We start from the raw sequence: 27,337 nt of genomic DNA, 5'->3' as shown, positions 1-27,337 counted from the left end.
TAATTGTGTCCATTGAATAGGGCGAATTGTTTTTTCTGTGAGAAAATTCCCCAGAAAACAGATTCGCTGAAAAAAATGGCAAATCAGAGCCATTGGCAGGTATTCAATGCTGTTTGCGAGTGGTGACAGCGAGCAGGGCTTCCTGCTCGCTGTCACCACTCACCCTGACAGCATTCAACACAGCCTCCACATCCGCCAATTCCCCCTCGCTCCATTTTTTGAGCGAGGGGGAATTGGCGGATGTGGCTCCAGAAGCCGCGGGTCTCGCTGTTTTGGGGAATTCTCGCCGTCCTGTGACGGCGAGGATTTCCCCAGTACGTTGAATAGAGTGAGCGGCCGGCGCGGGGGTTAAACAGCGAGGATCGCTGGTTTTCAGCAATCCTCGCTGTTTAACCCCCTCGCCGGCCGCTCGCTGCGGCATTGAATACCCCACATTGAATTCTGGCCTCTCTTTTTCTTTCTCTTTCTTTCTCTCTCTTCTCTCTCTCTCTCTCTCTCTTTCTCTCTCTTTCTCTCTCTCTCTCTCTTTCTCTCTCTTTCTCTCTCTTTCTCTCTCTTTCTCTCTCTTTCTCTCTCTCTTTTCTTTCTCTCTCGCTCTCTCTTTCTCTCTTTCTTTCTCTCTCTCGCTCTCTCTTTCTCTCTCTCTCGCTCTCTCTTTCTCTCTCTCTCTCTCTCTCTCGCTCTCTCTCTCTCTTTTTTTCTCTCTCTCTCTCTTTTTTCTCTCTCTCTCTCTCTTTTTTTTCTCTCTCTCTCTTTTTCTCTCTCTCTCTCTCCCTCTCTCCCTCTCTCTCTCTCTCTCTCTCTCTCCCTCTCTCTTTTTCTCTCTCTCTTTTCTCTCTCTTTCTCGTGACAGGTGTCACAGGCAGCTCCACTGGATGGGACAGCCACCTCCGAACCGGACACTACAAGCTCCGGAATTGACAGATTGATGAATGGTTCCATGGTTTTATCGGGTTCCGGTTTTTACCCATACTAGTGTTCCCTCTAGAAATGAGGGTAGGCAGGGCGCCGCTGCACGGGGGCAGTGCAGGGGGGGCGGGCACACCCCTTTTCGTGACGTTGCGGCCCGGGACCGCCCACAATTGTGACATTGGCGGGCCCGGGCCGCAACGTCACGAAAAGGGGTGTGCCCGGTCGGCGCCGTCACTAAAGGAGGCGAAGTTACCGTGCTGCCGGGGAAGCGCCGGGAATCGCCGTCTAAGGCGGTGCTGCGCTTCCCCGTGCACACAATCAGGGCAGGCACCACGCTGTTTTAGCGGGCGCTGCTAGCAGGGCAGGGCGCATTTTTGCCCTGTAAACATCGTTCAGGGCGCAGCGCCCCGCTAAAACAGCCTAGCAGGAACACTACATACCCTCCTCGCATACCCTCCCTCGCATTCATTTATCTGTACATTATTAATTTTAACCCTGTAGGATTCCTGTTTATATAAGCTTCTTTATGCTTTATGTGAAATTATTTTTGGAAGACTGCCTAGTTGTATATTTGTTTTATATTGTACATGTACATTAGGGTGGTCGCAAGGTATAGGGGGACATTTAGTTTGGGTGATCTCTTTCATAGTTCTGAAAATGAGTCATCAGCCCTAAAGTTATGAAAAATTGCATATTTTGCTTTTTTGATCAAAGTTCAGGCAAAAAAAGTGTGGCATTAAAACAATTTTCTTTCGGGCAAACCACCGATTATGAGATTCCGAATGAATTAATTGAGCATGGCAGGATAATAAAAGATCAAATCAATATGGTAACATCTCAAATTTTTTATTTAGCCTCAAACATTGAACTTCTTTAAGAGATTCAATGTGGGTAAATTCTCTAAGAACAGATGTACTCATTCATACCCATAAATAAAATTGGGGCCAGGAAGATTGGAGCTAGGAACATACATTATCTAAGAAATAAGACAAAATCCATGTTCCTAGGACCAACGGTAGTGATTTTATAGGAAAACAATGTGTTGTTTTTTGTGTGTGTGTGTGAAAATGGCCGTTTTTCATAACTTTAGAGATGATCTTAACGTTATCCAATCAAGTTGAAACTTTTGCAATTGCCAACTTATTAGGGGGTCCCCCGAAAAAAATTCGAACATTGATTTCTTTCAACTACCCCAATGTACGTTTTACTTAAACAGACACAAAACCTAAAGTAGGTTATCATCACGGATGGTGGTCATTAGTACAACTATTTTCTCCCATACAGTATATAAAATTGGTCGACATGAGTTTTTCATGTTTTTTTTCTCTCCCCGAATTTTGGCACTTTTATATTCTCTCTCCATGCCCTAGTGGATGGTAGGGTATGAAATACTGCTTGTTTTGGGGGGGGGGGGGGGGGGGGGGGGGGCATGAAAAACTCATGTTGACCTTTTGACTGTAGACCTTCCCAATGTCGACCTAATGCTTGTGTCGACCTTCCAACCCCATCGACCGTAGCCATGTTGACCTATTTCATGTGTCGACCTATCAATTATATCCCAAAAAAGCATATCCTACATAATGGGCTGCTCTTCACCTCTATGGTGTGAATTTAAATGTTTTGCGTATCAACGCCAACTAGTTGACACTAGATGAAGTAAAGCTAGATGAATAAAGGATGATAATAATAATAATAATAATAATAATAATAATAATAATAAAAAAGCACAAGTCATAATCTGATTGGTCAAGCACAGCCACCAGTGCTTACATTACTGTTATCTTGTTCCATCATTTTCATGGACTGATAACTAGTAAAATCAATAATCATTCAGTAGTTGTTTGTACAAGTCCCGTGACTCACATCATTTATGTAGGAGCCCAGAAATGCTAGTAAAATGATTATAACCAGAAGGTTAGTGGAACTTAATTCATAAGAAGTAAGTTCCATTCAGAAAGTCAGCGTCAGGGACCCCAATGCTTAAGAAGATCAGTTGTTAATATAATTTGAGGATGTCTCTCTCTATTCTATTACAGCAGGGATCACCTGTAAGATCAATTACAGTCAGAAATCATTAACTAAATCAGGAGATGATGGTGGATGAAGAAGGGCACACCTATTGATGTACACATGTTGCCACGCTCATTGTTACCCAGGTATCCTAATCGTGCCATAAGTATGGCACATTAAGATGTACTAAGCTGTAAGAGGATCCAAGGCACATGCGCATAGGATAGAGTGCGTGGCTGTATCTGTTCTAGTGTGGTCGAAGACGTGATGAGGTGTGTCTATGCATAACATAGGCACACTTCCAGTATTTATATCTACTGAACCTAAATGTCCCCCTATGCAACAGAATAGATGTATAGCATTGTATTCAAATGTGCTTTACAACCAAAGTCACTGTTATCAGTCATTTTGTGGTCTACTTAGTATAAGCCATTTAGGACTTACTAAGCGTCTCACAATTTGCTACAAAGTACAGTTTGCTGTGCTTACTGCTGATCCCACTGAAATCTGTGCTTTACTTTTGCTGTAATTAATGAATAGATTTAACTATAATCTACTCAATGTAGAACAGAAAAGTGTGAGGCTTCCCTCTATCCCACTTAGGTAAAATAACTGTGGATGGTAACCACATCTTCTTATATTTTTAAGCATACATTGTAGTGTTCACTCTGCTTTGTTTTGCAGGGCACCGCGCCATGCCAATTTTTTTTTTTTTTTACTTGTAAAGCCACTCTGCCCTTTAAATTTCTTACTTTCCCCCCTCCCGCCAACTACCTGCCATGCTGGCATGATGTTAAAGTCCAGTCCTCTACTGAGAGCAGCAGGGGAACTGGATGCTGCTGGAAGAGCTGACATAACGAGTATATGTAATTTCCCCTGGGCAACGAGCATGTAGCATCTTATGTGGCATAATATGTAATAGGCATTACGGTGTGTGGTGTATGTAATGGGCATACCAATGTGTGACAATGTGTAATGGGTGCAATTTTTTTATATAAGTTTTTTTTTTTTGTAATGTCAATTCTAATATAAAACTTGCCCTGCTCGGTGGTCAGCATCCTGCCCTAAAAAGTCCTAGAGTGAACACTTTGTTGGCAGAGTAAGCCATCTGATGAGAAGGGAAAACCCTTAAGTAAGAGACAAATCTGTCTGTGCAGAAGTAAAAAATTCTGTGATAAGCAGCACTATGTCATAACTTAATTTAATAAACAAGGCTGTAAAACAGCTGTGAGCTGTGCATGTGGGAGATCTGCTAGAACTTTTATACGCCAGAACTTGTATCGAGATGTCCACGGTCGCAATCATGGTACACATTTGTAGGATCGGATATATCATGCAAACATAGACTCCCTGAGTGAGTCTACGATCATTCAGAATGGCTGATGCAATGAAGATGCTGGCACCATTTTATCTGTGTATGGGAGCACAGTTGTAGCTTAGGACATGCCCTGAAATCAGTTGCGATATGTCTGAGTTTTTTTTGACACTCCCAGTAACCACCCTCAAATGGTCTCTGTCACTTACTTTGCAAAGAACTCATCACTTACATGCTAGGGTTAATTTTGGTAGGTGCTATTTAACCTATGAGTATCATTTTAGATTATGGGAGGAAGCCGGTGAATGGGAAACTAATGCTAATTAAAATTATTACATAATCCGTGAAGCCAGTAAGGAATCTTGGTGCATGCGCAGTATGACAGTAAAACATACACAGTCGGTCAATAATCGCTCAATATTGGCATAGTGTGCAACTATAAATCGGGTCTATATCTTAATAGAATTATTTTTTTTAACTTTTCAACTGTTTAGTAAATATCAGGAGACATTTAAAATGATCTGTTGAGGAAAACCTATTAAACTATGGTCAACTATGTATCCAAAAGAAACTAGCTAACCTTACAGACTAAAGGTTTTCATACATGGGGGCGATTCTCTAACACAGAAATGCGGTAAAAACCCCGTTATCTGGGTTTTTACTGCATTTCTCTATGCTCTGTGCCCCCTCCGCAGTGTCACCGCAGCGGAGGGAATCACCAGCAAAAGCTGGCGATTCCCTGCAGAAGCCTATGGGCTTCTTACCGCAGCGCTGTGTGAGGGATCCGTCACGGATCCCTCCCAGCATGCCGTGCGGCTGGTGCCGTGCTCTGCACATGCGCAGATGGACTCCCGGGTCATAGACCCGAAAGTCCAGCACCGGCGCCGCATCGCAAGGAACAGCTCTTATCGCAAGAGCTGTCCCTTGCGTTAATAACCGCATATTTTAGAGCATATGTGGTTATTAATAATGCGATGCCCGGCGATACAGGGCAGCGGATGTTAGAACATGGTGCGTTGTGGGCTTCAATGTGCACTCCTGCTCACATCACATTGCAAAGTACAAAAAGTATGTGCAGCACACTTGCATCATATCTAGTTAAAAATGAACGCTGTTTAATCGAATCACATGCGTTTTGAACTAGATGCGATCTAGTTCAAAATGCATGGAGCACATTGCACCATGGCCCTTATTCAGATTGCTTCGCTAGGACACGAATTCGGGCAGCATATCAATGTTGTGCGTATACGCATGCGCAGAACTATTTGTGCGCATGTCTGTAAGCAGGGAGTGTGCGAGGGGTATAGAAAGAAGAATCCTACGCTTGGAAACATAAACTACAGTATTTAAACTAAAGTTTTCTGTAAATCACCTGGGCATATTTTATCAACTCTGGAACACTGTGCTCCGACGGATGAAACAATGGTGTAGTGCAATGATGGATGACACATGTAGGGGTATATTCAATAGAGGTCGAAACTGCCGTCTTGCCGAAAAGACGGAAGTTTTCTACATGAATACATCGGAAGGGGTTCCGATCTATTCAATCGTAGCTTCTTTTTTTTCCCGGCATGTTGAAATGTTTCGACATGCCGAAAAGCAGGTGGATTGACGGAAGAGCTGCTAATTCACCTGCTTTTGACGGAAACTCAGCCAAAACTTAAAGGTTTTGGCTGTGTTTCCGTCATTCTCAATCCGGCATAACAAAATGCCGGATTGAGGCAGGGAGGGCGGTGCCGTGTGAGCAGCAGCAGCTTACACAGTGCTGTCCTCCTGTATGCTGCAGCCCGCACCCTTACGCCGCTGCCCGCACCCTCCCACCGACTCCCGTACATACCCGCCACCGAGCCAGGTGAGAGCAGCTCACCCGGCTCCATTCAGGCTCCCTCTCAGATTCCTGCTGCCTTACGCCATCTCCCGCCTTCTCCCGCTGCCACGCTCACCCAGTCCGAGCGCTGGCCTGGTGAGTGTCAATCATCGGCCAAATTGGACATCAGGATTTGGCCGCTGAATTGAATAATGGATGTTGGATCCTTTCCGGCAAAAGAATGTCGGAATGGATCCGGCATCAATTGAATATACTCAAACGTGCTTTAACTACTTTTAAATTTCATATCACTTGTAAAGCCTGGTGCCTGGAGCATTATACTGTATGTTTGGAATGCCTTTATGAAGCAACCATGTATTCGGGAATGCTTAAATAGGACAGTGTATTCAAGAAAGCAATCAAACTTCACACTTTTTAGTAAGCAGTGATAATCTTTTGAAGAGGTAGCTCTCTTCTACAGCACGTTAGTCTCATAGTTATATTACTGTATGTCGAGATACAGTAATCAGCAGCTTTGGTTTTAACCCCTTCCCGACATATGACGTACATTTACGTCATATGTCGGTTGCGGGGGAATCAAGCCAGCTCACGGAGTGAGCTGGCTTGAAAGAGAGCAGGTAATGGCTGTATATTACAGCCAGGCACCTGCTCTCACGGCCACGAGCGGCGAGTTCGCCGATCGTGGCCGTTTAACCCTTTAAGCACCGCGGGCAAAGCGCCCGCAGTGCTTAAATAGCTGATCGGAGGGGGGGCGCCCCCCTCCGGCGCCGATCGCGGCCCCCCGCGGCGAGATCGGAGGGTGCCGATCGGTTGCCATGGTAGCCAGGGGTCTAATGTAGACCCCTGTGCTGGCCGTGTCAGCATTCCTATTACATCCTGCCTGAGGCAGGATGTAATAGAAAGTGCTGAAAATCACTATGTTCAGCCATAGAGCTCTATGGCTGAACCTAGTACAGGCGATCGCGCCCCCTAGTGGTCAAGTACACTAGGGGGCCTTGTAGTAAAAGTAAAAAAAAAAAAAAAAAAATAAAGTTTAAAAAAAAAAAAAAAAAAAAATATTAAAAAGTTCAAATCACCCCCCTTTCCCCATTTCACAAATAAAAATAAATAAAAAATAAAAAAAATAAACATATTTGGTATCGCCGCGTTCCTAAAAGTCCGATCTATTAAAATATAACATTAGTTATCCCGCACGGTTAAAGGCGTAAACGGAAAATAATTCCCAACGCCAAAACTACGTTTTTTTGGTCGCATCGCCTACCCAAAAAAAAAATAACTAAAAGAGATCAGAAAGTCGCCCATATCCCATAATGGTATTAATTAAAAAGTACACTTCAGCCCGCAAAAAATGAGCCCTCACCCAGGTCCGTAGGTGGAAAAATAAAAAAGTTATAAGCCGCAGAACATGGCGACGCGACGCAAATTAGAAAAACCGTAAAAGTTGCTATTTTTTTTTTAGTGGTAAAACATAACGAAAACTATATAAGTTTGGTATCACCAGAATCGTAACGACCCATAGAATAAAGATAACCCATCATTTTAAACGAACTATGAACTCCAAAAAAAGCGTAACCAGCGCAAAATTGTGGAATGGCGTTTTTTTTTTTTTTTTACCCCACATTGAATTATTTCCTGATTCCCCAGAATATTATACGGTATAGTAAATGGTACCATTACAAAGTACAACTTGTCCCGCAAAAAAAAGCCCTCATGTGTCTATATAGCCGGAAAATTAAAAAAGTTACGCTTATTTGAACACAAGGAGGAAAAAAAAAAAAAAATTAACAAAAAAGGCAATGTCGGGAAGGGGTTAAAGATATACAAGTGTACTTTTCAATATGTTTGTGTCAACAGCTATTAGAACATAACAAAAGTTAAGGTCCATACACACTGAGTGATTTTCCCCAGTGTGTATGGACAGCAATGATGGGGTAAATTAATGGGCTGAAAATCACTCAGTGCATACACACTGAGTGACTTTCACCCGTTTAAGTGATTTTCCCGGGGGTGGGTGACATTCCAGCGGGACGCTATGGAAAGCTGTCCACCGCTTCGATCATTTGCTGGTAATACTAGTAGATGAGCGGCTGCTACTGGTGATGATGTGGGAGCGAGCATCAGCACTCACCGCTCTTCAATGGCCCGTATATACTGACCGGCTTTTGAGCTGATTGCAACTCAAATGACAAAACTGAGCGTGTATGGGCCTTATCAGATCTATGAAGAGTGATACACAAAAGGCATAAATTATACCCCAGAAATTATTTATTGTAGCATCATGCATTAATGTTTATTATGGTTAATAAGTGACATGCCGCAATGCCTATCTGTGCACACATGGGACTAGTACAGTATAGCTGATTTTTCAAGTTTTCGCATGTACAATCATATTCTCTCTTTGTTTTTATACATGTATATGTATGTCTTTTTTTATATAATATTTTACAAAAATTAGCTTTGAAAGTGATGACAGATTTGCTAATTTGCACATTAAGCTATTCTTTTCTTTATTTCTCTGTGCTATAGTATTGTTTGGAATGCGCAAAGATCTTGCTCAACCACTCGTTCCCTAGCAAAACTTCTAAAACTACCACTCCTCTGTGTGATGAATCCACAGACCCAGCCCAAAACAATACCACTCCTCTGTGTGACGAATCCACAGACCCAGCCCATAGAATACTCCTTTAAAAGAATGGTGTTAGTACATTTATGTGATTACTGTTATGTAATTTATATGGGTGTTACCTGCTATTATTTTTTATTTAATTTCTTTGTTATTTTTGTAGCTGAATCATCAGCTATATCCTATCCCCTCCCACCTCCTCCACCATCTCTCTCCTTCTGCCTGTTCCCATCTTACCCACCTTCTCAATCTCTCCCTCTCTTCAGCACTGTCCCCTCTGCTTTCAAGCATGCTATTGTCTCCCCTATTCTTAAAAAAAAAATCTACCCTTGATCCTAACACCCTCTCCAACTACCGACCCATCTCTCTCCCTTTTACTTTCAAACTCCTTGAGCGTATTGTCTACAACCGCCTCACTGACTTTCTTTCCTCCCCTCTCTGCTTGACCCATTCCAATCTGGCTTCCGTTCTCTCCACTCCACTGAAACTGCCCTCACAAAAGCCCTGCAATGATCTTCATGCTGCCGAATCTAAGGGACACTACTCTCTGCTTATTCTTCTTGACCTGTCTGCTGCATTTGACACTGTGGACCACCCTCTCCTTCTCCGAATCCTTCACTCCCTTGGTCTGCGTGATACTGCTCTCTCCTGGCTGTCCTCCTACCTCTCTGATCGTTCCTTCTCTGTACACTCTCATAACACTACCTCCCCCCCACTTCCACTAACTGCTGGTGTCCCACAAGGTTCTGTTCTTGGTCCTCTCCTTTTCTGTCTCTATACATCCTCATTAGGTGAGCTCATTCGTTCTTTTGACTTTCAATATCATCTCTATGCTGATGACACTCAAATCTACCTTTTATCTCCTGACCTTTCCCCCGCTCTCCTCACTCATATCTCCAAATGTGTCTCTGCTATCGCTTCCTGGATGTCCCAGCACTTCCTCAAACTTAATATGTCCAAGACTGAGATGATCATCTTCCCACCCTCCCACACAACCTCGCATCCCACAATCTCATTAACTATTGATGGCATGACTATCACCTCTAGCTCCAAAGTACGTGTTCTTGGAGTAATCCTTGACTCCTCTCTCTCCTTCAAACCACATATTCAGCACCTCTCACAAACCTGCCATTTTCATCTCAAAAATATTTCCAGAATTAGACCTTTTCTCACTCAGGATGCCACTAAGACCATTATCCACTCACTGGTCATATCCAGGATGGACTACTGCAATCTCCTCCTAACTGATATCCCTGAAATGCCTGTCTCCACTCCAATCTATCCTCGATGCTGCAGCCCGGCTCATCTTCCTCACCAAACACATTACCTCCACCTCCCCTCTTCTACAAGCCCTTCACTGGTTTCCCTTCCCTTTCGGAATTCAATTCAAACTTCTCACACTTGCTTACAAAGCCATCATCCACTCCTCTCCCATTTACATCTCTGACCTTATGGGGAAATTTACTAATATGAAAAACCTAGTTTTTCGTATTAGTATTTTCCCTACGACTGCATAGGACTGTTTCAGTCGTATGCAAAGTCGTGTTCCGGAGGGGGATTTACAAAGCAGTCATATACGACTGCTTTGTAACCCACCGATGTCATAGGAATTCGTATTAGCTGGCCATATATACGGCCGCTAATACAAATTCGTACAGGCAGTCTGCACGGATCAGTCAGATCCGTGCAGGCTGCGCAGTGTAAAAAAAAATAGAAAAATAAATAAATATAAAAAAAAAACGGCGTGGGGTCCCCCCCACCGCCGAAACCAGCACCAGGCTGACAGAGCCTGGAGCCGGTAATTAAAAATCAGGGAACCCGACAAATAGGGGTTCCCTGATTTTTAACAACCAGCCCCAGGCTCCTGCTCTGGGGCTGGTTCCCAAAATACGGGGGACAAAATGAGTAGGGGTCCCCCGTATTTTAAGAACCAGCCCCAGGCAAAACCAGCCAGCAGGGTAATGCCACAGCCGAGGGGAGACTTTTTATTCAAGTCCCCCCGGCCAAAGCATTCATCCCTACCGACCAGTCAGCCTGGCCAGGGGCCCTGGGGGAGTGGGGACCCCCCCCAATAAAGGGGTCCCCCCCCCCCCTCCAGGACTTACCTGACCAGGCTGAAGCCTGGTGCTGTCCCCGATGCCCGTGGGCGGTGGGCATCGGGCTGATTCAAGTGTAAAAAAAAGATTAAACTATTGTTTTTTACTGTGGCACTACAAGTGCCAGCAAGCCTCCCCAGCAAGCTGGGACTTGGAGAACCACAAGTCCCAGCCTGTTGGGCATTAAAGGGCCCGCTGGCACTTATAGTTCCACAGTTAAAAAAATAGTACACAAAACACACTGACACAAATTTTAAATAAAAGTTTAATACACACATCACACACACACTGATACTTACCTATCTTGATCCCGTCGGTAGGTCGCTGGCTCCGGTGTCGGCGGCTCCGGGGTCGGCGGCTCCAGTGTCGGCGGCTCCGGGGTCGGCGTCCTGTCTGAAGAAAATCCATGGTGGACCTGTGGAAGGAAATTCTACTCACCAGGTCCTCCATGGATGGTCTTGTGTCTTCTGTCTTCTTTTCCAGGGCTTATTTCTTATCTTCTTTCTTCTTCTTTACGCTGCCGGGCTCCCGGGACTTTCAGAGCTTCAGAGATGTTTCCTCCTTGACGTCTGGACTAAGAATGAATTCTAGCCAATCAGGAGCCAGTAAAGTCGGCTCCTGATTGGCTAGAATTCATTCTTAGTCCAGACGTCGAGGAGGAAACATCTCTGAAGCTCTGAAAGTCCCGGGAGCCCGGCAGCGTAAAGAAGAAGAAAGAAGATAAAGAAATAAGCCCTGGAAAAGAAGACAGAAGACACAAGACCATCCATGGAGGACCTGGTGAGTAGGATTTCCTTCCACAGGTCCACCATGGATTTTCTCCAGACAGGACGCCGACCCCGGAGCCGCCGACCCTGGAGCCGCCGACACCGGAGCCAGCGACCTACCGACGGGATCAAGATAGGTAAGTATCAGTGTGTGTGTGATGTGTGTATTAAACTTTTGGTACTTGTTTCCTAGCATGGCCACACCGATTATGATCTTGGGCATCGCAGGTAAAAAAATCGCGTCGGTCGCATCGCATGCGGGCAAAAAAATCGCATGCAATGCGACCCCGATTTCCCATAGGGAACAATGTTAAATGGCTCAATTTACCCAAATCATCATAGGGAACAATGGTAAATGGCCCAGAAATCCCCAAAACACCCCTGAACAGTGAAATGGCCCCCCAAAATTAGTTAACGCCACCCCACGATCAACGTGAACCCGAAGCGTGGCGAACGCAGCGGTACGCGTCCTCCGACCTTTTCATACCCCCACTATCCACGTCGGCGTGGAGTTGAGAATAGAATAGTGTGGCGAGCCACCGAGCCCGAAGCGCAGCGAGCCCCGCGAGGGGACGCGGATACCTGTGAAGCCCGCGAAGGGACGCGTTTACCTGTGAAGGTATCCGCGTCCCCTCGCGGGGCTCGCTGCGCTCGCCACGCTTCGGGCTCGGTGGCTCGCTGCGCTCGCCACACTATTCTATTCTCAACTCCACGCCGACGTGGATAGTGGGGGTATGAAAAGGTCGGAGGACGCGTACCGCTGCGCTCGCCACGCTTCGGGTTCACGTTGATCGTGGGGTGGCGTTAACTAATTTTGGGGGGCCATTTCACTGTTCAGAGGTGTTTTGGGGGGTTTCTGGGCCATTTACCATTGTTCCCTATGATGATTTGGGTAAATTGAGGAATTTAACATTGTTCCCTATGGGAAATCGGGGGCATCGCGTCAGGACCATTTAAGCCTTTTTTAGCCGCATGCGATGCGACCGACGCTGCATTTCAATGGGAAATTGGGGGTATCACGTCGGTCGCGTCGCAGACCACTAAAAATTACACCCGATGCCCGCGATTGTGGCCGTGCTAGGAAACAAGTACCAAACTTTTATTTTAAAATTTGTGTCAGTGTGTTTTGTGTACTATTTTTTTAACTGTGGAACTACAAGTGCCAGCGGGCCCTTTAATGCCCAGCAGACTGGGACTTGTGGTTCTCCAAGTCCCAGCTTGCTGGGGAGGCTTGCTGGCACTTGTAGTGCCACAGTAAAAAACAATAGTTTAATCTTTTTTTGGTACTTGTTTCCTAGCACGGCCACACCGATTTACATCGGGGTGGTCGTGTCGGAAATATCGGGTCGATCGCATCGCATGCGATTTGGTCGCATGCGATGCGATCGTCGCGACCGACCGATTTTGGACCCGATTTTTTTTTTTTTTATTAAATGTAAATCGGGTCCCTGGGACCCGATTTTACATTGGATTCAATGTAAAATATTCCCAACCCCCCCAAATGTCACGGCGTACACCCCACCCCACGATAGACGCCAACCCGAAGCGTGGCGAGCGCAGCGAGCCCGCGAGGGGCGGCGGTGCGCGTCCTCCGACCTTTTCATTCCCCTACTATCCACGTCGGCGTGGAGTTGAGAATAGAATAGTGTGGCGAGCGCAGCGAGCCACCGAGCCCGAAGCGTGGCGAGCGGACGCGGATACCTTCACAGGTAAACGCGTCCCTTCGCGGACTTCACAGGTGTCCGCGTCGCCACGGACACCTGTGAAGCCCGCGAGGGGACGCGTATAACTGTGAAGGTATCCGCGTCCCCTCGCGGGGCTCGCTGCGCTCGCCACGCTTCGGGCTCGGTGGCTCGCTGCGCTCGCCACACTATTCTATTCTCAACTCCACGCCGACGTGGATAGTAGGGGAATGAAAAGGTCGGAGGACGCGCACCGCCGCCCCTCGCGGGCTCGCTGCGCTCGCCACGCTTCGGGTTGGCGTCTATCGTGGGGTGACGACGGGGACATCTAAAATGTGAAATGGGTCATATTGGCCCATTTCACATTTTTCACATTTTTTCAGGATTTCAATGTTAAAAAATCTTTTAACATTGAAGCCTATGTAAAAATCGGGGGCATCGCGTCGGGACCTATGTTAATGGTCCCGACCGACGCGATGCCCCCGATATTTTACCTTTCCCGACACGATTTCAATGTTAAAATATTTTTTAACATTGAAGCCTATGGGGAAATCGCGGGCATCGCGTCGGTCGCGTCGGGACCATTGTTAACGGTCCCGACCGACGCGATGCCCCCGATATTTTGTCCTAGCTGGCCAAATGGACCTGATTTCAAAGGAAATCGGGTCCATCTTATGGATCGTGTACCTTAACTAAAGGTACACGATCCATAAGATATGTGGCCGTGCTAGGAAACAAGTACCCTTTTTTTTACACTTGAATCAGCCCGATTCCCACCGCCCAGGGGCATCGGGGACAGCACCCGGCTTCAGCCTGGTCAGGTAAGTCCTGGAGGGGGGGGACCCCTTTATTGGGGGGTCCCCACTCCCCCAGGGCCCCTGGCCAGGCTGACTGGTCGGTAGGGATGAATGCTTTGCTTTGGCCGGGGGGACTTGCATAAAAAGTCTCCCCCTGGCTGTGGCATTACCCTGCTGGCTGGTTTTGCCTGGGGCTGGTTCTTAAAATACGGGGGACCCCTACTAATTTTGTCCCCCGTATTTTGGGAACCAGCCCCAGAGCAGGAGCCTGGGGCTGGTTGTTAAAAATCAGGGAACCCCTATTTGTCGGGTTCCCTGATTTTTAATTACCGGCTCCAGGCTCTGTCAGCCTGGTGCTGGTTTCGGCTGTGGGGGGGGACCCTACGCCGTTTTTTTTTTTTTTTTATTTATTTTATTTATTTTTACACTCTGCAGCCTGCATGGATCTGACTGATCCGTGCAGGCTAAAACGAGAATACGACAGGAAAATGGTGTTCTATTTTTCTGACGTATTTTCGTGGACAAAAGCAGCCGTATTTTCTATACGGCTGCTTAGTAAATCAGGAACCACCATTCTTTTGAATGGTGATTTCTGTCGTATTCTATCGATGGTGTAGACATTCGTATTTGTAAATACAAATACGAATGTTCCATCCCTAGGACTACGAATTATTGTATTTTGGGGATAGAAAATCCCGAAAATACAAATTCGTAAAAAAAAGGTGTATTTCTCCCTACGAATACACCTTTTTTCTACGAATCCATATTAGTAAATTTCCCCCTATATCTCTTTACACTCCCACTCGTCCCCTTCGCTCGGCTAACACCCGTCGGCTCTCCTGCCGACTTATTACCTCCTCCCACTCCTACCTCCAAGATTTTTCACGTGCTGCTCCCGTACTCTGGAATTCTCTACCCCCCCCCCCCCCCAGACTCTCCACTTCTATACAGAACTTCAAACGGGCCCTTAAGACCCACTTCTTCACCACACCCAGCAAACTGTCCTTCTAACCTTCTTTTCTTTGCCTTATCTACCCCTCCGGTGTCACCCCTGCCGCTCCCCCCCCCCTCTTTAGAATGTGAGCTCTCACAAGCATGGACCTCTTACCTCATGTGCTTATCCTTTCTTAATTCAGCAGTCTTCGACTGCACCAAGCCAAGCTGTTTGCTTCCACATTGATACTTCTGTTTCAGCAATAGGCTGATGTTCCTATAATCATTTACCCTGTATTTGTCCAGGATTGTCTTCAACTGTAAGTTACTCTTCTCCAGTTTGATTATGTGTAACTGGGCACTGCGGAACCCTTGTGGCGCCATATAAATAAAGGATAATAATAATAATATGGACAGTGTAAAACTAGAGAAGGTATCATCACGGTGTATAGGGATCGAGACTAGGGTTATCCATCCACAGTTCTGCCATCAATGGAGAAGTGGTGTCGGCGGATACAATAAATACTTTTAAAATAAGGTTGGATAAATATGTATTGGTTAAATACATCCTTGGGTACAAATAAGAATCAAAATCTTTCTTTACATACTATACACCAAGGGATTAATTTATCCTTACCTACTATGTAACTATGTATTCTTCTAAAGAAGGCAAACATTTGACAACATGAACGAAAGGAATTTTGGACTCCACACACATTCAGGGGGGTATACGTTGTTGTGTCAAGGCTATTGGGCCGTTCTCGGTCTGCTCTCGGGATTCAAAGTCCCGCCTGCCGCGGGTCAAGAAGGGGCTGTGCCCGTGAATCGGCGAGCTGCGGCTGATTTATTAACAGTTTCTTATATAGCGCGCACATTCAGTGGAGCTTACAATCTATATTCCCTACCACGTGTACATGCACACACAGACATTCTAAGGTTAATTTTGTTGGAAGCCAATTGACCTAATAGTATATTTTTGTAATGTGGCAGGAAACCAGAGTATCTGGGGTAAACCCACACAAATACGGGGAAAATAATCAAACCCATGACCTGAGCACTGTGAGACAGTAATGCTAACTATTATACCGTCCGTGATGGGCAATAAATAATACCAAGAACCTCAATATTGCTCAATATTATAGTGATTGTGGAGTGTGCATTAGCATTTTATTTTTCTCTGTAGAAAAAATTTGACAATGCCTGGTCTTTTATTTATTTATATACTGTGTGTGTGTATGTATATATATATATATATATATATATATATATATATATATATATATATATATATATATATATATATATATATATATATATATATATATATATATATATATATATATATATATATATATATATATATATATATATTATAGCTATAGTTGTGTGGTACCAAAAGCTTTTATTCAGCAATCAAGTGTCCAAGACTGCATTTTTTACTTCTTTTTTCTCTCCTAACCCAGTTGCATTTATTTTTAATGGCACAAATATATATCTTTTACAAATTTGCAGCAAATGTACCCATGTGACCTTTCTATTTTAAATTGTTTAAAATACAAAAGAATAATGGAGCAGATGTATGAACTAGCCTAAGTGCATTTCTGCTCTTAACGCTAGTTAACCGGCGGGATTGTGGTTTTGCATATGTATTAATAGCGTAGCTAACGCACGCTATGGAAAGCCCGCCGAGTAATGCTCGGCGGGGCTGTCCCCTGCAATCCCCACCTCCCAGTAATTAGTGGCCGGGGTGATGTATTAACAGCCACCTAGGTGTTAAATCGCCCTGGCCGCTTCGCCAGCTCAGGGCTAGCATTGTCCTATCCCCACTGCAGGGACAACATTAGCCCTGCTGCTGACCCCGAGCTGCGCATGAGATCTCGTGATAAAAGGGAGATCTCGCACATGCCCAGACAGCCGGCCGGGGGGAGAGAGGGACTTTTTTTAAATGCACAGGCCTGAGGGGGCGCCGAAAAGGATTGCCGTTAACTCTGGGCATAATGGCTCTCCTTATAGGCGCGCGGGGAGTTTAATACATGAGGCAGTAACGGGTGCCTGCTTCTCCACTTTGTGCAGGAGAAGCGGGACCCGTTATTTAACAGGCGTTAGAGGGAGGTTAATACTGTACATCTGCCCCATTGAGAGAAAAAAATTTTTTTTAGCTTTGTAAAATATTTTGAGATAATGACTTGATACAGGTTGAGTATCCCTTATCTAAAATGCTCGGGACCAGAAGAATTTTGGATAATGGATTATTCCGTATTTTGGAATATTTTTATATTTAAATGAGGAATCATGATGTATTTTGCATTTATGTTGTATAAGCACATCAAACACACAAAATACAAACAAATATATTTTATTTGTGCATGAAACAAGGTTTCAAAACATGAAACAAAGTTTGTGTACTATCTCCGACCCTTTGAATGGCAAGCAATCATGTCCCTGCACATATTTAGTGCCAGTTAAATGTTATTTCCCCAGTAGTGCCAGTTACAGATGCAGCCAGTAATATTTCTAGCAAAAAATAAAAAAGTACATTTTGGAGACTGTGGTTTTCAGAATAATTTGGATAACGGATATTAGGATAAGGGATACTCAACCTGTAAAAGCATTTAAAACCCATATTCACTAGATTTAAAGGCCCATACACACTGGGCGACTTTGAGCTGAAAGTCGCTCAAACAGGAGGTTTGAGCGGCTTTCAGTTCAAAGCCGCCCAGTGTGTATGGCCCGGCAATGAGCGCTGCTGTGTGCTCCCACAACATCGCTGGGAAAGCCATTCATCTGCTGGTTATGCCAGCAGATGAGCTGCTTTCAGGACGGCTTTGCATAGTGCTCCGCTATGCAATGCCTTCCTCCCCACCTCCGTCGGCACCGGGCACGGGGAAAGCCGCTCAGTGTGTATGCACTGAGCGGCTTTCCCCGCAGAGATGATTCTCATCATCGCTGGGCATAGTCGCCCAGCGTGTATGGACCTTTAGATTGTGAAGCCTAACAACAATTATCTTTGATTTCTTTTTTTTTCCAATCGTATTTTATTGAGTTTTGCCACATAGAAGAACAGTCTTACAAGTCTGTATTCATACATTACAGTGAATAAGGTGCAATATTGGATCACCAAAGGCAACAGATCACATGTCACAGGGGTACCATCTTAACCAATTTCACATAACTATTCAGATTCCCTTAAAAAAAAAAAACACAGGATATTGGCAACAGATAACCTTAAACAAATACAGACATTTACATAAATCTGTACTCATTAATCTGTAATCCTATATAGGCTAATATACAAACATACATATAAACAAACACACACGAAAGACACACACATTGAGGAGGGGATGGAGGGGAGGGACGTATCCCGGGTCTGTCCTTACACATGGAATTAGCACGTTATCTTATACTTTATACATCCAAGTTTAGGAGGCTCACGAATTGTAAGTAAGGTGCCCAGGCCTTAGGGAAGAAGATTCACATTATGGACATTCGTGGGTTAGCAGTAGCAGAGATTTTTCTACACAGACACCATGTAGTATTCTCGAACAGCTTCAAAATATGATCTCTGGTAGGGATGCAGTTTAAATCCCGGCGGTCGGGATCCCGGCGTTCAGAATCCCGACGCTGGAATCCCGACCGACAAAATCCCGACACTTTCTCCCTCCGTGGGTGTCCACAACACCCCTGGAGGGAGAACAAATTAGCGTGCCGAGCGTAGGGAGGCACCGGGCCCGATGCGTGTCGAGCGCAGCTAGCCCGCAAGTTGGGGCGATCCACGTCCTCCCCTTGTCGGGATTTCGGCGGTCGGGATTCCGGCGTCGGGATTTTGAACGCCGGGATCCCGACCGCCGGGATTTCATACTGAATCCCTCTGGTATGCTCATCTAATTGCTCTATGTACAGCCCCATTTCTTTTTTTTTTTTTTTATATCATAATTTTTATCTTCATTATTCAGTTTTTTCCCCTCCCCTCCCTCTCCTTTTCCTCTCCCTCATCCCATAGTCTGTTGTCTCATTTTGTATTGTTTTATGCATCGCCACTTCATATATAATGTAAGACAATACATATTATTCCGTTTCATCGACTATAGTCAAGAAAAACAAACAAACAAACAAAACAAATCAATGAAAAAAAAATTCATAACAATACTATAACTTACACGACAGGGGAGGGGTCCACATATAGGGGGGGGGGGGGTAGGGGAGGGTTTTTTATTGCTTCATTCTCTCTCTAGCTTACTTTATTTGAGTACTTAATCCATATTTAATGTCTCTACTTTTATTTTATTTTGCCTCGCTATCAGTTATGGGGGAGAGGAGTCCAGATTTCTCTGAAGGCTATTGGTTTCTCTTCCACGATACTTGATAGGAATTCCATGTGGTACAAGTCCCAGATTACCTCCTTTATTGCGTTTTTAGATGGGCTTGTATCTGCTTTCCAGTGTGTTGCTATTTTTATTTTAACTGGACTGGTCATAAACCATATGAGCTTTTGAATAGCCTTTGAGATCCCTGGTATGTTCTGTGGGAGTAACATAAATTCTGGCAACATCGGTGTATTAAGCCCAGTGACTTGTTGTATTAATTTATGTATATATTTCCAAATATCCCGTATTCGAGGGCACTCCCAGAAGATGTGAATCAGGGTACCTCTTTCTCCACACCTCCTCCAGCATTGGTCTGTGGCCTCTGGATAAATATGTGCTAGTCTACTGGGTGTCAAGTACCAACGCATATATAGTTTATAGGAACTCTCTCTATAACGGATTGAAGGGGAAATCGAGATCAAGTTTTGTTTAATCTTATCCCATATCTCTGGCTTTATTTGTTTTCCAAAATCTATTTCCCAGGCCGTTTCACATGGTGTTCGTATTTCCTTCCCATAATTTAGCATTAGTTGATATATTGTTGAGATTAGGCCACTAGAATTTACCCTTTTCTGACACAGACCTTCTAATTTTGTTTTGACCCATACCTTTTGAACTGATGTATAGTAGCTGCGGATCTGCAGATATTGATAGAAACATTTATTTGAAAAATTATATTTTGATTGTAGGTCCGCGAATGAAGGGAAGTAATCTGCCACCTCTAGGTCATTTATAAATAGTATTTCTATTTTTGCCCAGTCCTTACATAGTTGTCTGTCTTTGCTAACAGTAAATTGTGGGTTATACCACATGGGTATTAGTGCTGGAGGAGAAGATAACAATTTAAATCCTTTATTTAGTTTATCCCATCAATTTAATGTAAATGAGATTACTGCGGAACTTTTTACTTTTATTGGTCTCTGGATTTTAGGCAGCCAGAGAAATAGAGTATACTTGTAGCTGTTCTGATTCTAGTTGGACCCATCTACGTTTAACCGTGTCTGAGTGCCACAGTACCACCTGGGCCATATGTACTGCATAATAATAAAATTTCAGGTTTGGTACTCCGAGTCCTCCTTCTCTTGTACCCTCTTGTAAAGTTTTTAACCAATCCCTTGGTCTCTTTCCTGACCATAGGAATTTTGAAAAAAATTTATGTAAGTTTTTAAAAATTATTGGTGGTATAGTTATTGCTAGTGATTGGAATAAGTATAGAAAACGGGGCAATACATTAATTTTCAGAGAATTTGCTCTGCCTGTCCATGAGATGTATTGCCCGGACCATCCTGTAAGATCCCTTGTGACTTCATTTATCAGTTTGGGGTAATTGGCTTCATATAATTGATGATATTGTTTTGTAATATTAATTCCTAAATATTTCAGTTGTGAATTTTTCCAATTAAATGCGTATGCGGCTGATATCCCTTCTTTCACCGTGTCAGATATATGAAAGTCCAAGACTTCCATTTTTGCCTCATTGATCTTAAAATTTGACACCTTACTAAATTCATGCACAGTCCCAAATAATTTTGTCAGGGAGGGCATTGGATCCGACAGAGTGAGAAGAATGTCATCCACATACATTGCTATTTTGTAATCCTCCGTCCCTATTTTTATTCCCCCAATTTCCCTGTCATTTCTTATTTTAGCTGCTAGGGGTTCTATCATTAATGCAAATATTAAGGGAGATAAGGGACATCCCTGTCTGGTCCCGTTTTTTATTTCAAAGGAGGGGGATTTAATTCCATTTATAATTACTGAGGCTATCGGAGATTTGTATAATGATTGGATTTCAATCAAAAAACGTCCTCCTATTCCATATCTTGCTAGTATTTGGTTCATATATTCCCAAGACACTCTGTCGAATGCCTTTTCGGCATCCAAACTCATAATCATATCTGGTATCTTAGAACTGTTCACAAACTGTATTGTGTCTATTACCCGTCTAATATTTTCAAAAGCTTGTCTAGCCGGTATAAAGCCTACCTGGTCCGGGTGGACCAGTAAGGGAATAACCTGAGCTAGGCGATTTGATAAAATGTTTGCAAAAAGTTTTAGATCTGAGTTTAATAGTGATATTGTGCGATAGCTACAACATAGGGTGGTGGGATCGCGATCTGGTTTTGGAATTACTATTATTTCTGCTGTAGTTTTTATTGCGAATATCCGATCTCGCTGTTTACGTTTACGTAGACGATATGCTAAAAGGGAGTCTGCCTTATCTCCTTTAGCGTAGAATTTATATTGGAGCCATTTCATAGTTTTTGCTGCTTTTTCCGAGTATATCTGATATAGTTGACTTTTTAAGGTCAAGAGTTTGCTATAAATACTATGTTTGGGATTTTTTTGATGCTTCATTGTTAGTGCATTTATCTCCTGCTCAAGGTCCTTACATATTTTATTATCCTTTATTTTTTGAACTCTGGTTAATTTTATTATTTGTCCTCTGATTACTGATTCATTTGCTTCCCATATTATTGCGGGTGACATATCTTCTGTATTATTTATTTCAAAATATTCTTTCAGCATTCTTTCTATCTGCATAGTGTGGTCTGCCTTTGAGAGAAGGGAGGAGTTAAGTCTCCAACGAAATTCTGAAAGGCTTGTGTTTTTAGACTGTATCGTTATTGATACTGCCAAGTGATCTGACCAGACCACTGGTGAAACCCAAGCTTTGACTAGGTCTGGGGTCACAGTTGCATCTATCTAAAAAAGATCCAGTCTAGAATAAATTTTGTGTGGAATTGAGTAGTGTGTGTACGTGCGTTCTGTTGGGTATAACACCCTCCATGCGTCGTATAGATTATTTGAGGTAATCGTTTCTTTAAGTCTTTTTGATTCTTTAACTGTTGCTGAGCTAGGGGGGGGGGGGAGTTGATTCTCTGTCCCACTTCAAATCTGGGATTGCGTTAAAGTCACCCCCTATAATTATCTTCCCTTTAGATATTTTATTAAGTTGCTTAAAGAAATCTACATGGAAGGTTTTTTGCTTCATATTAGGGGCATATATTGAGGCCACCGTCAGGAACCCATGAGATAGCCGCATTACTAAAATATTAAATCTCCCTTTTGGGTCTGAATAAGACTGTTCTTCTTTATATACCAATAACTTATGTAGTAATATTGCTGTTCCTTTTCTTTTTTTTTCAAATGTTGAGTAATATGCTTTAGGGAACTCCCAGGAGGCCATTAATGGGTGCTGATCTTTAAAATGTGTTTCCTGTAGTAATATAATATTTACATTTTGCCTTTTGAAAAACTGCACTGCCATCGTTCTTTTGCGAGGGGAATTTAAACCATTTACATTTAGGGACATTATTTTTAACGCCATGGGATATTTAGATGGTGGATTCTCTTCATGAGATGTATGTTTAGTTGGATAGTTTTAGTTTCAAAACACCCGGGGGAGGAAACACAGGGTTAACATAAATACAACAAGACAAGAGCTAAATACATAATCACAGACAAAAAACATAAAAGAAGATGTGCTTCTGCACATCTTGGTATTTTAGTATACCCGTGGATTTTTAAGATAACGGGTTTCCGGACCTTTCTTGGAGGTTACCCTCAATGAGGGAAATTCCTCAAGGTGTGACTTATGCTGCTTTCAGACCGCATAACTGGCTTTGACCCTGTATTTGAAAACGTTTCCAAAAACGGGTCTGCCAGGTAAAACCCCTTTCACACCGCATCTCTTAAACGGTATATTACCGTTTAAGTGGTGTTTTTTTGACACTGGCAGACCCGTTCTTGGAAGCTTTCCAAAAACAGGGTCAAAGCCAGTGAGGTCTTCAGTGCCCCCACCCCCCCGGTTAACACACGCACAACCGCACCCCCCCCCCCCCCGTTAACACACACACACACAACCAGGCACTCCCCCCCCCCCCCCCGCGGGTTAACACACACACACAACCCGCCCCCATGTGTTAAAGGAACCACCCCAATGTTTTTAAGGAGCCCCCCCGTTCAGCCGGTACCTCCTTCGACGCGTTGAGGATCCCGGCAGTATGGACGGATGCATTGCACTTGTAAAAAAAAAAGTGCAATGCATCCGTCCATACTGCCGGGATCCTCAACGCGTCGCAGGAGGTACCGGCTGCACGGGAGGGTTGTTAGCCCTAGAGGGGGGGGTGGGGAGGATGTTAACCGGCGCGCGGCGAGGGGGGTGGTGGGATGTTAAACGGCGCGCGGGGGGCGGAGCGGGGGTGAAGCGCAGTGAATATTTAATGAGCACTCATTAAATATTCACTGCGCTGGGTCACAAATACTGTTTCAGACACAAAATACCGGGTCTGAAACGGGTAGGACCCTCCATTTTAACCGTTTTAAAAAACCTGCTTTTTTAAAACGGTAAAGTGGTTGTGCACCTTTCAGACCGCACAGATTACCGTTTTAAAACGGTTAAAAATCTACACAATACCGGTTTTTAAGTGCGGTCTGAAAGGGGCATTAAGTAGGGGGGGGGGGGGGGGAGGGATAAAGGGTTTTTGAAGAGATAAATATGCTACCCTTTTATTTCTTTACTTTGGGTTCGGGCCTAGCATTTAAAAACTTGTCAGTTTCTTAATAACAAAAGGTTTTCATACACTTCTATTTTTTTTTTTCTCTCTCCCTCACTTAATCTCCCAGCCAACTATGGACCAGTATTTCCTAGGGGTTCCAGCTCTCCTCTAAGAATCTTAGTTAACCTTCTATATTTTATAACGCTTCACTACTTCTTTATGTATATGAAAATTGGGGGAAAATTCTTTGATTTCTAACTCCACTGCACATAAAAATAATATATATATAACATTTTACTTCAGTGCTATATTTTTCTTCTCTCGTTAATAGTTGGTTCAATGTATGAGACCACTGAAGACTCTTACAACATGAATCGCAACAGTGTTGGCAATCATTATACAAAGTACCAGAATGGTAGCACTTGGGGGTATCAGGTAAGTTCTTTATTAAAGTATTGCATTAGTTAAGACTGAAGAGGACCTCTACCCATAAATTTTATGCAACAAAATTTGTTTTCATATGATGTGAATGAACACCAATATGGTGGGCATCAAATTACAATGTAATCATTTGCCAATTCTTTATCCTTCATTTTATTGCCTAAACCAAAGCCATTATGATGCCTATGAAGTTTGGGATGACAAATGCTATGCTGATTTAAAAATTTTTTTTTTTTGCAATTGAATAATTATCTTTCTCTCTGCTGTCTACTCTTGGATGACCTAGTGCTTTTTTAGACTTAAATTATCAAAGACTAAGCTGTCCTCTTCCCACCCTCCTGCATAAAACCTGACCATCTCTCTTCCTAACCTTCTAATCCTGCTTTCACACCGCAAAACCTGCTTAGACCCTGTATTTAAAACAGGTCTAAGCAGGGAGACCGGAGGCCCAGAGCGATGCGGGACGAAGAGGGTGCCACTGCCAAGCAGAGTGCACAGTCCATGTAGATGGTGTGCACAGCTGCAGTAGCAGAACAGTTATCTGAAGCTCTCCTCCTGCCCTCCTGCCAGGCCTCCGGTCTAATGACTGGAGCAGCGTCAAGCATGAGGCGGGAGGGCTAAAGCTGAATCTGTAGCTGTTTAGGAGGACAGCCAGCGGTAGCAGGGGAGAGCCGGACCGGGCGCACTACATGTGAATGCCCGGTGAGCAGGGGGGGCGGGGGGGGGGGGGGGCAGCCAGTGGGGAACCGGCGCACTATGTGGGGGGGGAGGGGGGTGTTTGAAAATGCTTCCTGGGTGAGGGACCCCCAACCTCTGTGCATATCTAATGACCGCACTGCATATTTAATGAGCGGGGACCCTGCTCATTAAATATTCACTGCGCTGGGTCCCACTCATTAGATGTGCACAGAGCGGGACCACTATTGGCTGGGTCCTAAATACTGTTTCAGACCCGTTCGGACTACAGAATAAACGGGTCTGATACTGGTAGGACCCTGCTTTTTTACCGTTTCTAAATACCTGCACATATTACCATTTTGAAACTGTAAAAAAACGGCATAATACCGGGTAATATTTTCGGTCTGAAAGGGGCATAATTATGCTCACTTCTTCCCCTGTGTCACCCCTGTGTCACCCCTGTCTGTCTAACCTTCCCCTTTAGAATGTAAACTCTCACGAGCAGGGCCCTCTCTCCTCATGTGCCTTTCTTAGAATATATAAACCTCTGATGATATCCATATTACCAAGTATTTGTCCTAAATTGTCTTGTACTGTAATTCATTATCTGTTTTTGCTCATTTGTGTATTGTTAGGCTCTGCAGAACCTTTGTGGCACCATATAAATAAACGATAATAATAATACCGGTAAATTGCGCATACATTTGCTTCGCCTAAGTTTAATAGGGATGCGCTAATTGCAAATGTGCCTAAGGCTAATAGCGGTGCGGCTTGCAGAGTGATTGTCAGTTGAGCATCATTATTGCAGATATTGTGGATATTCCGCAAGGGCCGCTGATTAGAGAATTTGCAAATCAAGCATTTATAGAGCAACTGCATACTGTATGCGTTCTGTTCACATTGCGCTGGAGGGAGAATAGTGACTGAAAATGTGCAAAGTCGGAGTTTGCCATTTTCTAGGTTTGTCTAAAAAAAAGCAAGCTTGCCCAGGTGTTTTTCAGGTGGATCTCTGATTTCAGCGCTGGCAACTTCCAGCCTGTTTAATTTGCAGATTAGTTGCAGCCTCAGATCTACTCACATTCGCAAATTTGTACAGGGCATTTTCTCTTTCTGTCTAGGTGGGAGTTTACGGCCCCAGTCAACTGCAACTTCTCAGATTAACGATCCATGCTAAATTAGACCCATTGAATTCTCATTGAATTCTCAGATTGTAATGCTGCTTAGACCTTGACTACCTCAAGTTAAATAATATCACAGGATCTGTGTGTGCGCTGCAAACTTTGTGATGGCTCCGTTGGTCATCTTTGTACCTTTCATGACTGCGTGGGTTTTTTACATAATTGCCCCACCTTTACCATTTACACAAGCCAGAATTAAAGGAACCACAGCAGCTTCTTGCATATGGTGTTCTGTTCAATAGATAATCAGCATGAAGTGGTAGTCAATTTTTGAAAAATGTAAATACTTTTTTGTTATATATTTTTTTTTGGGGGGGGGGCTTCATTGCTGTGGGGGGTATTCAATCCCGGGTCATGACTGTCGGTATATGCCAACTGTGACCCTGGTCCGTTTTTGAAGATCGGTGAAAAGGGGGCGTGGCCACATAAATGGCCATGAATTGTCGAGAGGAGGCCCTGATCTTAAAAATACGCGGACGTTCTTGGCAAAAAAAAATATTTTTTTATTTATATAGCGCTCTTTCTCCAATAGGACTCAAGGCGCTTAACAGAATGAACATAAAAAAGTACAGAAAAGCTCTTCATAAACAATACTTAAGGGAATTAGGGAATGCTTGAGTAAATAGGAAAGTCTGTTTTTTAAGGATTCTAGAGTGAAGCCTCTCGAACTATCAAGAGCCACATGGCTAAAAGCTCAAACCCCAGATGATTTACGGGAGATTCTAGGTACTGCTAAAAGTCCTTCATCTACAGATCACAGTAATCGAATGGGACAGTATGGAATAAGAAGCTGCTTCAGGTACCTTTGACCTTGTTAATGTAGTGCTTTGAATCTCAGTAAATTAATCTTAAAAATTATTCGCAGCCAGTGAAGGGAGTAGAGAATGGGAGTTATGTTTTCTTGACAAGAGGTTGGTTTTTTTATGAGGTTGCCTATTCATTTGTCTAGTTTTCTTGACATGTCGAGCAGAGCTCGCCTGATTTGGTTTTCGGTTTCCTAGACTGTCGAGTTGAACATTTCTCGACTTGTCGAGTTATTTTGGGTAAAATCTGTCAAGATAATTCCTGCAGCTTATTCAATGTCAAAGAGTACACCTGACCTTGACTGTTTGAAATCACTCTTCCCTCAAATTTAACTCGACAATTCTTTCCGTTGTGACAAGGGAGTTTCTCTTGTTGCATATCCAAAAATTGTGTTAAGTGTATAT

General features: G+C 43.8%; 1 protein-coding gene across 1 annotated transcript in view; it reads left to right on the top strand.

Annotated features, from left to right (window-relative positions):
* Positions 1 to 27,337, top strand: part of PKP1 (plakophilin 1) — a 168,622-nt gene that overhangs the window by 2,261 nt on the left and 139,024 nt on the right. The window contains exon 2 of the mRNA XM_083173187.1: positions 24,164 to 24,267. Within this exon, the coding sequence (XP_083029313.1) occupies positions 24,164 to 24,267 (104 nt within the window). The remainder of the gene's footprint in view (positions 1 to 24,163; positions 24,268 to 27,337) is intronic.

This window comes from Crinia signifera, chromosome 2 (genome assembly GCF_055691185.1).
Source record: "Crinia signifera chromosome 2, ASM5569118v1, whole genome shotgun sequence".
Taxonomy (NCBI): domain Eukaryota; kingdom Metazoa; phylum Chordata; class Amphibia; order Anura; family Myobatrachidae; genus Crinia; species Crinia signifera.
This window is presented reverse-complemented; position numbering and strand designations above follow the sequence as displayed.